This window comes from Sphaerodactylus townsendi, linkage group LG06 (assembly GCF_021028975.2).
Source record: "Sphaerodactylus townsendi isolate TG3544 linkage group LG06, MPM_Stown_v2.3, whole genome shotgun sequence".
Lineage (NCBI taxonomy): Eukaryota > Metazoa > Chordata > Lepidosauria > Squamata > Sphaerodactylidae > Sphaerodactylus > Sphaerodactylus townsendi.
In genome coordinates this window covers 11276716-11292575 of record NC_059430.1, presented here as the reverse complement: position 1 = coordinate 11292575, position 15860 = coordinate 11276716, and the positions used below count along the sequence as shown (strand labels likewise).

Here is a 15860-nt window from a genome sequence, read left to right as displayed (position 1 = left end):
CCTTTTGTGTGTGTGTGCTGGTCGTGGCTACAAAGGAACGAAAATATGAAGCTATCTCTGTCAGCTTGATTGAATTGTTTATGCGTGGCTACATTTGAATGTAAAAATATGAATAATAATAACGTGAATTAAAAAAGGGGAGGGGTATTGTTCCCACCCCAACACAACATGAGAACACAACACAACATCAGAAGAGCTGCACAGGCGCAGTGAAAAACGCTACCTTTAAAAAAAAAGTAATGCCGACCTTGTAATTAGACTTCAAGGCTTATTAAACTTCTTTGCGAGAAGCGACAGTTTGAGCTAGCAGAGCGCAGTCCCTTTTGATTATCTCATTGTAACAAGCTGTGCTTCTTAGTATCATTCAGTTTAATAACCCATGAAGTCTCATTACAAGGTCAGCACTGAGTCTAGATTTCCGGCTAGCATATTCTTGTATAGATGGCTAGTTTGTTACATATTTGTATACCATTATTCATTTTTATTTGAATTGTAAAAGAAATATATAAGTAAAAAAAACGTCTGTTGTAACTGCATCCTGTAGTCCAGTGTTACACCTGCAGGGTGTGTTGGGACTTAAGCCACCCTTTCAAGCGGTGTAAATCCATTGTGACCCATAAGAACATAAGAACATAAGAAGGAGCCTGCTGAATCAGACCAGAGTCCATCTAGTCCAGCACTCTGCTACTCGCAGTGGCCCACCAGGTGTCTTTGGGAGCTCACATGCAGGAGGTGAAAGCAATGGCCTTCATCTGCTCCTGAGCACCTGGTCTGCTAAGGCATTTGCAACCTCAGATCAAGAAGGATCAAGATTGGTAGCCATAGATCGACTTCTCCTCCATAAATCTGTCCAAGCCCCTTTTAAAGTTATCCAGGTTAGTGGCCATCACCACCTCCTGTGGCAGCTTATTCCAAACACCAATCGCACGTTGCGTGAAGAAGCGTTTCCTTTTATTAGTCCTAATTCTTCCCCCCAGCATTTTCAATGAATGCCCCCTGGTTCTAGTATTGTGAGAAAGAGAGAAAAATTTCTCTCTGTCAACGTTTTCTATCCCATGCATAATTTTATAGACTTCAATCCTATCCCCCCTCAGACGTCTCCTCTCCAAACTAAAGAGTCCCAAACGCTGCAGCCTCTCCTCATAAGGAAGGTGCTCCAGTCCCTCAATCATCCTCGTTACCCTTCTCTGCACTTTTTCTATCTCTTTACTATACTTTTTGAGATGTGGTGACCAGAACTGAACACAGTACTCCAAGTGAGGACCCATAGAGGCTGCTTGGCGGCAGGGAGACTTTGACTTTTCCAGCCTCCCCAAGCTGCGAGGAAGCCTCTCTGGGGGCAGCCACAACCAGAAGCCCAGCTCGTGGGTGGGGCTGCCGACCTCTTAAGCAGCTGACAGAGAGAATAAAGGGAAGAGATCTTAGTCCTAATTCTTGGGACTCTTTAGTTTGGAGAGGAGACGTCTGAGGGGGGATATGATTGAAGTCTATAAAATTATGCATGGGGTAGAAAATGTTGACAGAGAGACATTTTTCTCTCTTTCTCACAATACTAGATCTTGATCCTCTTTGATCTGAGATTGCAAATGCCTTAACAGTCCAGGTGCTCGGGAGCAGCCGCAGAAGGCCATTGCGTTCACATCCTGCACTTGAGCTCCCAAAGGCACCTGGTGGGCCACTGTGAGTAGCAGAGAGCTGGACTAGATGGACTCTGGTCTGATCCAGCTGGCTTGTTCTTATGTTCTTAGGAGGATTTTAAAAAATTATTTATGTATTCACTGTTCTTCTCTTTCCCTATACATTACATCTTCTATCTTGTTATTGTAATGATTTTTTAAAATCCATGACAGAGCATACGCACTTAGAGGGTCTCAGTGTTTAGAATAAAACATTATCTATTTTAGAACTGTATTTAAATATGCACATTCCTTTGAACTGTTTGTAGCACAAACACTGAAGAACTGTGTACACAAAACAAATGGAACCATCTACAAATCCAAGCAGAAGTAGTAAACTAATAATTAAAAGCATGTAACATTTCTTAATTCCTCATCTTTAATCAAAAGACATGATATTGCAGATGTATGTATTTTAATCAGTCAGGGTTCTTTTGAACACAACACAAAGCATGACGAATTTTTCAAAGCTTGAGGAATAATAGATGCCTTACCGAATGTACACTGAACCTCAAAAAATTAGCACATAATGTAGGTACGAATTGATTTGTGTAATTTTCTTCACCAAGTCCTAACTTGCCATGCCGTCCATCTCCGAAGGTATACATAAGACCATTCTCTAAATGTAGAGAGAAAAACATCTCCACTTATATGGAATGTAGCATAGAATAAAACACACCCTAGCACAGTGATGGCGAACCTTTTCAAGACCAAGTGCCCAAATTGCAGCCCAAAACCCACTTTTTTATCGCAAAGTGCCAATACGGCAATTTAACCTGAATACTGAGGTTTTAATTTAGAAAAAACGGTTGGCTCCGAGGTGCGCGTTACTCAGGAGTAAGCTTGGTGAAGCAACCGTGCAACTCTTCGAATGGGTAAAACACGACTCTAGGAGGGTTTACTCAGAAGCAAGCCCCATTGCCAGCAACCGAGCTTACTCCCAGGACAGGTAAAGGATTGTGCCCAGGCCAGCCTAGATGTGTGTGTATGGGGGGGGGGGGGGGATTTTCCGCCCCGCCCACATGATGAACTCTGGGCACACATGCCCACAGAGAGGGGTTCTGAGTGCCAATTCCTGTTCGTGCCACAGGTTCGCCACCACTGCCCTAGCACCAACTAACCTAAGATCTTTTAGCAGAAGAAACTGCTTTATTTCCAACAGCAGATAAAGGAGGATCAAGATTGGTAGCCATAGATCGACTTCTCCTCCATAAATCTGTCCAAGCCCTTTTTAAAGCTAAAAAGCCCTTTTTAAAGCTAAAAATTTCCTGAACAGGATTACTCTGAGACCTGCTCAAGACCATAAAGGTCAGAACATTCTCATGGACAGTCACTTCTGTCGATACTTATGTTTATTCTCTGATAGTCATTTCTGTCTCTACTCGTGAATAAATAAATTATACACTCTTTTTGGAAGAGGCACATGTGCAGAATTCAAGCACCTGGTTTTAGTCTTTAAAGCCCTAAAGAGTGTGAGCCTGGGATATGTGGCAGATCACTTACTTCCATCTACCTGAGAATTAAGAGGCTCCTCAGAAGTCCTGTTTGAAGTGGCCTCAAATTATGGGGTAATCTGACAGCATATTTCTCTTAACCAAGTGATTTGTGATAAATTTTCTATTTGTATACCAAAGTATACAAACAATATTTCAAAAAATATATATAAGTGGATAGCATACATACCTGTTATCAAAGCTGTGTGATTTTCCCCACTTGCTACGTTACAGATTTTATGCCTCCCTAGATCTACAATCTTTGGTTCAGAAGTTTCAAAAATAAATAAATGGCCGCGTGTCCGCTTTCGCTCCATATTACTATTATCCTGGGGTGTAGACATTTCCTTCTGAAAAAGGTACATGACATTCATATTCAATTCACAGTCCAACTAATCCAGTGTCAAGTATTTATTTATTAGATTTAATATACCGCCCTATCCCCAAAGGGCTCAGGGCGGTGAACAAGATAAAATATTATATATGGAAACATACATACAATTTAAAAACAGTTACATTCTAAAACCACGTCCCACGAAACCCATATACGACCCTCCCCGGAAAGGAATAATGGGTCTTACTGATGTTAAGGACCCCTGTAATCAGAGGGAGGGGGACAGAAATAAGTAGGAAATAAGACAAATAATAAAAGAAAATTCAAAATAATCTTTAGTTGCTGAGCAGAAACAAGCAAAGTGTTTGTCCCCTAGGGACAAATACAGTGGTGTCTGTGTGGGAGAATGCTGCCCGGGGCAAAATGCGCCCCACCCCCACCCCCGAACCTTATAGGCAGTCTGGGTGTTCTATAACTGGTCGAAATTTCAGTATATCCAGCCCTGTCAGGGTTGCTCCGGATCGAAATAGGCTTCCGCCGGGTCTGGCAAGGTGGGGAAAGGGGGAAAGGGGGAGGGGTGTGTTTTTCTGCTCCCCTTGTGACCTGAACAGACAGCGCCTGGGGCGTCCACCCCCACCCCATGGTAGTTACGCAACTGGACAAATACCGGTATACCAACGAAAAAAGATTTGTAGAAAAAGCATATGTAACACTGTTGTAGGGGTCATTCTAGGGCAGGGGTAGGGAACCTTTAACACTCAAAGAGCCATTTGGACCCGTTTTCCACGGGAAAAGAAAACACTTGGAGCCGCAAATAATTTTTGACATTTAAAATAAAGATAACACTATATATATAGGGTTTTTTTAACCTTTTACTCCGCTCATTCTGAGAAGCGCATGGATGCGCCCGCCCTGCTGCCTGCAGGGTGGGCAAGGATGAAGCCGGCCGCCAGGAAAGTGCCCGCCCCGCTCCAACGGGGCAGGCGAGAGGGGAAGCCCGCAGCGCAGCCCAGCCGACCGCGGGCAGTTGGTGCGCCTGCCCTGCTGCCTGCAGGGCGGGCAAGGATGGGGCCGGCGGCTCGGCTCGTGGAGCCACAGTGCAGGGGCAGAAGAGCCACATGCAGCTCTCGAGCCGCAGGTTCCCTACCCCTGTTCTAGGGATTATAAAAGTTGATTTGAAATCTGGAGGTGTAACTATGGTATGGATTGCATAGAATGACTTGGATAGATAATAATGGTTAGATTCCCTGTTCAGAAATGTCTCTGGGGAATCAGATTCAACACAATCAATATGCAGACCCTGCAACAACTACTATGGAATCAGTCATCTGCTGATTCAGTCTTTCAGACTTCTTTGGAAAGCTAGAAAGTTAGAAATAAAAGTTTTTAAATAAACTTTTAAAATGCTCATATTATAGTTTATAGTCAGTCTTGTAAATAGCTACAGAGACTAAAAAGGTAGCTGACTGATATCCTTCGCTGGCTTTAAACTCCCTTCCTTTTGCTATAGAATTATATTTCTAATTCTTGGGAGTAAAGGGGAACTTAACGAAAAATTAAATGGACCTCTTTATTGTGGCCATTATGTGGGATGTTATTTATTTTATTTTTTATTTATTTCTTAGGCTTTTTTACCACCCCATCCCCGAAGGGCTCCAGGCGGTGTACAGCATATGGAAATAACAATATAAGACAATTAAAACATTTAAAAGCAGCGGCAGCTTATAAAAAAAAAAAAAAAAAAAATCTATTTTCAATTATGCCAATAGATGGTGTTCGAAAACATGAGCGGGCGCCCAGCATTCTACTTTCAAAATCCCCTCCCCCCAAACGGGAGGAATGGTGAGTCCCATCGCGATAGACAAATGACCCAGATGTCATGGGCCAAAGGCTGGGGGCACCATCAGCGGCTGCTTCCTCCAAAGGTCCGGTGGAACAGCCCCGTCATTGCAGGCCCTGCAGAACTCTACCGCAAGGTCCCGCAGGGCCTGGATTAACAGTTGGAGGGTGGATGCTCCACCAGGTTAGGGCCAGAGTCGTAGCGTCCTGGCTGTCTCACGCGAAGGCCAGCCCACATTCCGCCGCACCGGGAAACCGTTACATTATCTACCTTAATTAAAAAAAAAAAAAAGTAATTGTGTTCCGCGTACAATGAGGGGAATAAGCTGGTGTTTTCGCTGGTATTAGCGAAAAGCGGTGAAAGCCCAGCCAAAGAAAAATGTAGCTGAGCGGTGCTGTCGTGACCTTTACCTGGCGGAAACGCTTATAAACGAGCTTAAAGGTCATCGTTGCCACAATAAGAAATAGGTACCATGATGCTTATCAGCCATATGGCATATTTGATGGCAAAAAGTATCCCACCATCCCACCTTTCCCTATTTTTGGTCAGAAATTATGTTTTTTTCATAATGAAGAGTTTGGATTTGGAAGAGTTTGGATTTATATCCCCCCTTTCTCTCCTGCAGGAGACTCAAAGGGGCTTACAATCTCCTTGCCCTTCCCCCCTCACAACAAACACTGGGAGAGCTCAGAAGAGCTGTGACTAGCCCAAGGTTACCCAGCTGGCATGTGTGGGCGTGCACAGGCTAATCTAAATTCCCCAGATAAGCCTCCACAGCTCAGGCGGCAGAGTTGGGAATCAAACCCAGTTCCTCCAGATTAGATACACGAGCTCTTAACCTCCTACGCCACTGCTGCTCCCTGAGAAGTAGTGGCAATGAGAAGTAGTAGCAGTATAAACAAAGGGGAGCAAATAAAAGGTGGGTGGATGAGAAGGAGAGGAGGAAGGGGGAAGGGGGAAGGACAAGGATATGAGGGCTGCCAGGAAGAAGAAGAGAAAATAGCAAGGGGGAGGGGAATAAAATGTATCTGAAGCTCAGAGAACACAGGAGACAAGTTTGCACTCCAAGATTGTTGTAAACCCATGTAGTATATACTATGTGCCAGGTAACCTGGTTGGGGAAGAGTTTGGGGTATTTTCCACTAGGTCAGAAGCTCTAACTCTGGACTGGGGGAGGCGACCGTCAAAGAAGGCAGAGAGACGTGTTAAATTTTTCCTTTGTTTTTTATTGTTTAGTTTAGTTTTGCTGAAATATTTTGCCTAGATGCTGTGACCCTATGCTGGGATCCAAGCTCCTTCTGTGCAGTAGGAAGCCATCCTGCTCGGTGCCCAGCCCTCCGGAAGCCCCGTGCCAACCGGGATCAGCCGCGCCTGCAGTCTTGCTGAAATCAGGTGTGCCATATAATTGCTGTTTGTCAGGGATGGCACCTAGTGATTGAGATGCATTCCAAACTCAGGTCCTGGCTATATACAATACTAGCAGGGCACCCGTGCTTCACTACGCATACTTCATCACAGGCTCTCTATGAATTTCGGGGTGACATTCAGCATACTTCTTTACAGTCTGTTTGTGAACTTTGGGGTGACATGCAGCATATTTCCTCACAGCCTGTCTGTTGACTGATGGGTTTCGCATATTTTGCAGCAGCTTCCTGTAGTTGTCTTTTTCTAATGCAATGTGTTATTGCTCTCTTTCACCTGGTGGGCTCCAAAAAGACGTCATGTGGAAGCAGCCGTTGTATTTTCGGGATGCAGAAAGGAAGTGTTCTGCAATTGGATGCTGATGAGTGAGAAGGTTGTGAAGAGGTTCACGGTAGGGTTGAAGGGCAGGGAGTTGGACTGTACTGCCACTGCAGCACATTCCTGGGGACTCATCCCGCCACTTCAGAGCACGACACCAAGCACAGGGTGGTCAGAGGCCGAGAGCAGTAAACTTGTCTGCACAGTAATCAATCTGATGTCCATATGCAAAACCTGACAAATGTTTAGTAGTCCAAGGTGATAGTGTGGTTTGTAATCTGTTTTGATTGTTTTTGGCTGTACTGGTGTTGTTAACGTGAGGGTGGGTGGAGGAGTACTTTTTCACAGCCTGTCTGTTAACTTCGGGGTGACGTTCAGCATGCTTTTTTGCAGCCTATTTGTTGAAGCTGGTGGTATTTAACTGTCACCCTTAGAATGTTCGTGCAGCATGTCTGTGGACTAAGGGGCTGGTTTGCCCTTAGAATGTTCGCGCAGATGGCCAGAGATGAGCAGTTAAAACAGTAAATGTGTAATAACTCAAGTAAAACTGAATATTTTGAAAAATCCTTTCTTAGTGAGCACCTAACCCACATAATGAACCGGTGTGCCAAATTTCAACATTGTAGGTTCTGTGGTTTTTGAGTTCTGTGCATGAGTCAGTTTATAGATATAGATAGACAGCGATTGTATCTAGGTGATTGAGATGCATTCATGTCAATATAACTGCTTTTAGATATATGCATTCTGCCTGTTAAATGTAACCACTGTGTTAATGGAATATTCTTTTCTTGATCTTCCTTTTATGGTTTCACACCCTTGATAGATAACTAGGATTATCCCAGACACATTCAACTCTCACGAGAAGCGGGATGTTTCCATTGCATTATGGGGGTAGGAGGCCAGGTGGCTCTATCTCTTTCTGTTGCTGATCCTGGGGCTCCGATGTAACTCTTTCTCTTTGGGAAAACAGGAGGGGGGGATTGTTTCTGGCTAAAGAGGGTTGCAGGAGCCAGGTCTGACAGAACTGACTTCTTGGAAGCTGGGTGCTTCATTACCTTTCCAATAAACACTACTGATCAACAATCCAGATCCTGTTTATTGTTTCAAGGATCGAGACCTAACACTGTGTGACAAAGTCTGAGTCTTAAAAGAACTTCCAAATCAGACCTGTTTTTGATCTCTTTCCTGTATCATGTTTTGCCATGCACATGCTTTAGTTTCTCCCCACATTATCAAATCATAAATTAATTCAATTTCCTACAGATTATTGGATATTTTGGTGCCTACGGTACACCCTTCTCTTGCCAAAATGTGCATCCTTAAATACATAATTCTAAGGATGTTCACTGTGTTTCTACGGATGTTCATTGTGTTTCTAGGTTCACAACATAGACAAATTACCCCAAGATTCTCATCAAATCACTTTGAGTGTATCAAGATGTAAGGATTGACATATAATCTGCCACTGCAAATTCACCAAAGCCTATTATTGTCCACCACATATGGTACCCAGCCTAATTGTTTCCTCACTCCAGAATATAAATCCTATACATCACTTAACAGCACAAATATATCTCTGATTAAATAGAACAGATGTTTCACGATGCTTCTTTCTCTAGCCATAGCTTTGTCTATTCTTTATCATTACTGAAAGACTCTCTTTCCCTTAAATTTCTACTATTGCATTTGTTTACCAGTGTCACTTTTGTAAAATACCCTGTTTCCCCTAATATAAGACATCCCCGAAAAATAAGACATAGTAGAGGTTTTGCTGAAGTGCGAAATATAAGGCATCCCCCGAAAGTAAAACATAGCAAAGTTTTTGTTTGGAAGCATGCCCGACGAACAGAACACAGGAAAAATAAGACATCCCCTGAAAATGAGACATAGCACATCTTTGGGAGCAAAAATTAATATAAGACACTGTCTTATATTCGGGGAAACACAGTAGCTGCCTTTAGCTTTTGCTAGAAGAAATGACCATTCTCTTCAAAAGGTACTCCACCTTTTTCACTTATCTCATACATAATACTTACTGTTGAGTGGGTACAAAGAAAATACAACATTATTTCAGAGCGATGAGAATAAAAACATAACCCTACAATTCGACAGCTGCATGTTGTTCTGAATCTGTGATTCTCAGAAGTGTAATTTTACCACAACAAGCAGCAGGAGGAGTTCTGATACAGATTGGAGTTTGCAGCAGGGTAGAGTGAGGTTTTTATGTCTCTACCACACCCTGTTTGTCTTGCAGAAACTGCTCCCTGCATCAGCTTGGGGAGAAAAGATGGTTACCTATATAGTAGACATATCTTTCTCCCACAATGAGCCTACAAGTGGTTTAAGAAGTCCATTTCCTGTCTGGAAAACAGTATTACACCCCTAGATCCCCAGTGAGACAGACCTGACCTGAACCCAGCAGAGCCTCAGACAGAGCACAGGAATGCCTGCGCCATCTGTTGCCCTCTGGGCAAGCACACTCACCTGTCATAAGACCCCCATGACTCACAGGTCACAAGATGCCTGAGTCATGGGTCACAAGACCCCCAGATGTGGAATTGACCCAGACGGAGACATTTCTTCCTGCACGTACACTGCCCCTGCAGGCCATGAATTGCGCAACATTCTCCCGCTCTCCCGCCTCCCAACCCGCCTCCCAAAAACCCTAATAAAAGGTGCCAGGGACCAGAGTACGGCAGATTAGCCGCTAGTTTCTCTCCACCGGACCATGATATCGCAGCGTCTCGCCTATTCCTTGCGTCGCACGTAACGACTTCAGGATTGTGCAACTAATTTACTTGTTGAGGGGATTCAAACAACAGATACCAAACAACCTGAATACCAAACATGTTGGTACTCAGAAATCAGAATAAAGTCACCATTTGTATACCTGCAAGAGCCACCGTATGTCCTCCTCCACAGGCGACCTTATTAACCCTTCCAGAAATTCCAGAAACAAATTGAGGAATCCTGTTGTTTTTCAGTTGCTCAGGTGACAAGCCTAACTTTCCATTTTCAGGCTCCCCGAAAGTATACAGTTCACCATCTCCTATAGAAAAATAGAGCAGGGAGATCATTTTCTACAACAATAGAATCACAGGTTCACCTGGAGAATATTTCTGCATGTTTCCTATTGTTATGTTATCAGGAAAATGTATCAGGAAAAAAAGGAAGCAGCAAGTGGCGTAGGAGGTTAAGAGCTCGTGTATCTAATCTGGAGGAACCGGGTTTGATTCCCAGCTCTGCCGCCTGAGCTGTGGAGGCTGATCTGGGGAATTCAGATTAGCCTGTACACTCCCACACACGCCAGCTGGGTGACCTTGGGCTAGTCACAGCTTCTCGGAGCTCTCTCAGCCCCACCTACCTCACAGGGTGTTTGTTGTGAGGGGGGAAGGGCAAGGAGATTGGAGGCCCCTTTGAGTCTCCTGCAGGAGAGAAAGGGGGGATATAAATCCAAAACTCAAAACTCATCTTAAAACTGAGAAAAAACACCACCAATTTGTTTTATTACAAAAACAAACAAAAACAAGCCATTGTTCATTTCCCTCTGCCCTCCTGGAGCCTGCCTATCTTGTTTAGAGAGTTCAAAGGCAGTTCAGACAAAGGGTGTGATTAAGGGCAGACTGGGAGGCCAAAACTGGAAAAGGGAGAGCCTGCCCCTTGGCCTACCCTGTCTATAGGTGGGAATGAGCAGGATCCTGTGGTTCCTGACTGGCTTACACACATACCTGCTTTGTGTGAGACAGATGCCACCACATAGTGGCTTCTATCTGCCTCACACTGGACAGGGGCCAATGGTTCCTGTGGTGGGGGTTGAAGACCTCCTCACTTTCCCTGGTGGCCTTAATGGCCAATCTGCCCCAGAGCCCAACTACACAGTCCTCGTATCCCAGTCTGATATGAGTACTTTCTATCAGACATACAAGTTCCCTCCCCCACAGCTGGAATATCGGTTCCTGTCACAATAGGGCCCAATTCAGATTAAGACCACAATGTGTAGAATGGTGGTTCAAGCATTCTCCCCCACACACAAACACCAGTTTCCCAGAGTATGGTGACCAACCTCAAAGTGGGGTCTGCAGATTTCCTGGAAATACAGCTAATCTCCAAACTACAGAGATCAGCTCCCCCAGTGTCAAATGTGCCAGGTTGCCAAATTTCCAGTTGTTTGGGATACTTTTTAGTGTATTCAGTCGAAAGATGTGGGTAAGGTCCAAGGAAGTTGATGCCTGCTAGCAGGGACGTAGGTATAGATTTTTTATGGGGGAGGTTCGGGGGGGCCACACCCCCAGCCGCCCCTAGGGCATGGCCACACCTCCCCAAGCCCCTCCCCGGGCTAGCGCTTATAAAAGCAGCTCTCCGAGGCCAGGGACAGCAGACTCCCCCACCCTGCCCTCCCCTGCCCCCCGCCAGCTGGGCTCCCAGCCGGCAGCTGGCAGTTCCTTCTGCCCTCCACTCTGGGCAGAGGCATAGAGGGAAAATGGAGCTCGGTGCAAAATCTGAGCCCCGCCCGGGCAGCTGCTGTGATGCTGGAATCCACCCCCGAACAGCATCACTTTCAATGGTGTTTAAACTAGAGAGCCCAAATTCTCCTTTTAAATCCACCTTAAAGGGAGAATCTGGGGTCCCCAGTTAAACAACATTGAAAGTGATGCTGTTTTGGGGTGGATTTGGTTCTGAGAGATAGTTAAAGCCTGTTTGAGAGAAAGGGTGGTCATACCAGCCTTGAAACCAGCTATGATGTATTTATTTAGTTTTTAAAAAGCCGACCCTGGAACCAGGAGATTTCATTAACTATCAAACAGTCTCAGATGTACCATTCTTGAGCCAGGTGATCGAATGGGCGATGGCTAAACAACTTCAAGATTTCCTGGATGAAGTGATTTGTTTATATCTCTTCCAGTCTGTTTTTAGGTCTGGTTATAGGACTCACGCAGCCTAGGTCACAGTCTTTGGCCTGTAGGGTGTTGCTCTTTAACATCTAAATGAAATCCCTAGGCGAGATCATCTGGAGATTTGGGTTGAGCTGTCACCAATGTACAGATGATATTCAGCTCTATCTTGTGCTTCAAGCCAACTCTAGGAAGGCTGCGGACACCCTGCATGGAGGCAGTGTTGGAGTGGTTGCGGGATAACAAACTGAAGCTAAATCCCAACAAGATGGAAATTCAACTAGCAAACAGAAGGTCTGACCTGGGATTTAAAATATCGCCCATTATGGTTACACTCTCCCAAAGAAACGGGCTCATAATATGAGGGTGCTCTTGAACCCGGACCTATTACTGTATAAGTGTAAGGTTGGTAGTTAGAGTTGCTGGTTCGGCCTTGGAGGAGATTCCTTTGGCGCGTTGGGCTGATTGCCCAGCGCAGTTGTTGTCGCTTGCTTAACCTTGCTTTCTGTCTGTGTGAAACTGCTTCTGGTTTGTGGGAATGAGTAATTGTTTATGTCCAGTTCTTGGCGGGAACAGAGACCCGTAAAAGCGGTCGTCCGACTAAGGGGGGGTTAGAATCTGCATTGTCTGTAGAGTCGATCATGAAAGCCAGCTCAATAAAGAACGGATAAGGTTACTTTTGGACTGGACCTTACTGATTCCTTACAATAAGCAGATTGCAGCTGTGACCAGCAGTATGTTTTACCAGCTTCTACTAGTTAGCTGCAGCTTTTCCTGGCCAGAAAAGATTGGGCTATGGTAGTGCATACCCTGGTTATATTTGATTACTGCCATGTGCTCTAGATGAGACTTCCCTTAAAAATATTTTAATAAATAACCTTCATCCAAACTGGATAGAAAACAAGATTTTATAGCCAGAAACGTCTTGCTTTTTGAAACCGCTAGAAAATTAATGCAAAAACAAGTGATATAAAAATAAATGAAAAGTTGAACACAAACAAAAACTGAACTAAAAAAGAACACTGCAAACTATGGATAACTCTGGACTTCCACACTTACGTGTTATCAAGGCGGAGTGGTAATATCCACAAGAAATCCAGGAAACAGGTTTTCCAACATCCACTTGGTGAGGAAAACACACATTTGTTTCATCAGCCAAGCCAATTTGTCCTTCAGAGTTATCTCCCCACATAAAAAGCTGTCCATCCTCTAAAAAGAAACAGAGCTCATCAATGTAAAGCTAATGACAAGTTTAAATAAGTAAATAGTACACAATCCAGGAGCTTTGAGCAGCCATGCTGTGACTTCTGAAATACAACTCCTACACTTCATCATGTGATTTTTTTACCCTTGGGAAGGTTAGAGGAGGGGAATTTAAAAAGCAATTAACAATATAGTGTGGTTTCCTGGAATTTATAGTTGTGAATCATAAAAAAAATCCCTACTGTATGCCCATTCCTCCATCTTTCTTGCCTAAAATTCTCTTATCTCAAAATGAAATCTTTAGTTGAGAGGGGGAAACAATATTTAGGAGCATCTCTCCTTGAAAGTTAGGAGATTGTGGCAAATCACTGTCCAATTTCTAACATGCTATTATAAACCTTAATCTCTGGAATGTTTAAGATTATTTCCATAAATTAACCTGCATTTCTAACATCTGAGGCACATCTCGAAAATCTGTTAAAAGTTGCTAAAAAAAATGCACAGAAAACTGTTAAAAAGTGCAGATCATCTAGAAAGAATGGAAGCAGGGGAGATGCCAAACCCTGTAGCAGATTCTCCAGAGTGTTAGACTTGCCTCATCATATTACCAGAGGTGGGATCCAGCAGGTTCTCACAGGTTCCCGAGAGTAGGTTACTAATTATTTGTGTGTGCCGAGAGGGGGTTACTAATTGGTGATTTTGCCACGTGATTTTTGCCTTAGTTACGCCCCTCCTCTCAGCAGTAGCGTGCAGAACTTGAAGCAGTCTAGCAGGAGGTGCACCGGCGTGCGTGGCAGCCTGCGCCTGCGTGCATTCGTTTCCCACCCAAGGACTGGCGCAGCGGCTGCGTCCTTGCCACAGCCTCGCCCAGGAATGCCCCACCCCCGGAATGCCTGGCAACCCCCGTTGTGCCCTGCCCAGCCCCATTGGCGCTACGCCACAGTTTGAATCCCACCACCATGGGAACCTGTTACTAAAATTTTTGGATCCCACCACTGCCTAATGACCAGCTTGGTCTTGGATACACAAAATAATCTTGATTTCAAGGCTTTCACAAATATCCGTGGAAAAATATCCCTCAAATATAATAACTCTCCCCTCCAACGCAACTCTTGAGTTAGCTGTCACTCTCACCAGTAAGTGCTGCTGAAGTGTAGGATCCAGCTGCCAGCTGTTTGATCTTGTGCTGCTTGGTAAAAAAACTAACATGATGAAATGTGCTTCTTTCCTCAGTGTCATTTAATCCCAACTGCCCTTCACTGTTTCCTCCGGCAGCGTACACTCTTCCTTGTTCTCGAAACAGAAAAGCACATGTTGAGTAAAGTACATTCTCACTCAAAGACACAGAAACACTTCAAAACAATCCAACACATTCAGTTCAAGTTTTTCCCCCCTCACTTAGGCCCATTCCGCACATGCAGAATAATGCACTTTCAAACTGCTTTCAGTGCTCTTCGAAGCTGTGCGGAATAGCAAAATCCACTTGCAAACAGTTGTGAAAGTGGTTTGAAAACGCATTATTTTGCGTGTGCGGAAGGGGCCACAGATAAAAAAAGCAGGTTACTGTTGCCTTTTCATATTGTTAACTGCAGAGAGAACAATTTTACATGTATCTTAACTTCATGTTCTACACACTTCCTGCTGCAGCCTAGCAGTTAGCTGGGGGGTAGGATTCTTTCACCCTTCCTCCTTAGTTTAGATTGAGGAGTACAAGAAACACCTCCTCCATATCAGAGACCTACAAAGTTCTACTGAGAAAGAAAAGCTATGTTGGAGAGTTCTTTATCACAGCAGCAGTTTCCAGTACAACAACAACAACAACAACAACAACAACAACAACAACAACAACAACAACAACAACAACAACAACAACAACAACAACAACAACAATAAAATTTAATAGACTGCCGTACCCCCGAAGGGCTCAGGGCGGTTCACAAACCAATCAACTTTTGAATACAACAAATAGTTTCAGTTAAAACAATAAATAAATTAAACATTAAAACACTAGCAGCAGTGATCTTCCACAATTAAAATAAGTAGATGATGTCCGGCATTAGCCCCCCAGGAGGGGACTGGCTGATATTCAGTCAGCAGATGACAAAGCTGTAAGGAGCAATGAAGAAGGGCAGTCTATAATACTGGAAAAGGCAAACGTGGAAAGGGAGAGGTGGCCGTGCCACTTGCTCAGACCACTGTAATCAGTGGATTTGAGGGTAGGGTCATGGAAGAATCCTTGCCCCCATCTTCCAGACCAGGCTGCACATCTTTGCCTGCCTGACAACTACAGTAGATCGTTGCTAGAGTTTTCACTTCTCCAGCCAGCGTGGTGTAGTGGTTAAGAGCAGTGGACTCTAATCTGGAGAATCAAGTTTGATTCCCCACCCCTCCACGTGAGCAGCGGGCTCTTAGTTGAAGAGTCTGCTGTGTGTCCTTGGGTTAGTCACAGTTCTCTCAGAACTCTCTCAGCCTCATTTACCTCACAAGGTGTCTGTCACAAGGTGTCTGATACAAGGAGAGGAAGGGAAAGGAGTTTGTAATCCATCATGGCTCTCCTTACAGGAAAGAAAGAGGGGTTAGAAATCCACACTCCTCCTTTTCTTCACTCCTGATTCTCTCTTCCTCTGACCAAGCAGCTGGCATTGCCAAGGTTTATTTCATTTTTAGACAGAAAGAAAATGC

At 44.3% G+C, this 15860-nt stretch overlaps 1 protein-coding gene across 1 annotated transcript in view; it reads right to left on the bottom strand.

The window, feature by feature from the left end:
• Positions 1-15860, bottom strand: part of LOC125435297 (X-linked retinitis pigmentosa GTPase regulator-like) — a 74042-nt gene that overhangs the window by 9464 nt on the left and 48718 nt on the right. The window contains 6 exon segments of the mRNA XM_048501486.1: positions 2171-2295; positions 3360-3480; positions 3482-3519; positions 9974-10132; positions 13035-13184; positions 14313-14471. Coding sequence (XP_048357443.1) covers positions 2171-2295; positions 3360-3480; positions 3482-3519; positions 9974-10132; positions 13035-13184; positions 14313-14471 — 752 coding nt within the window.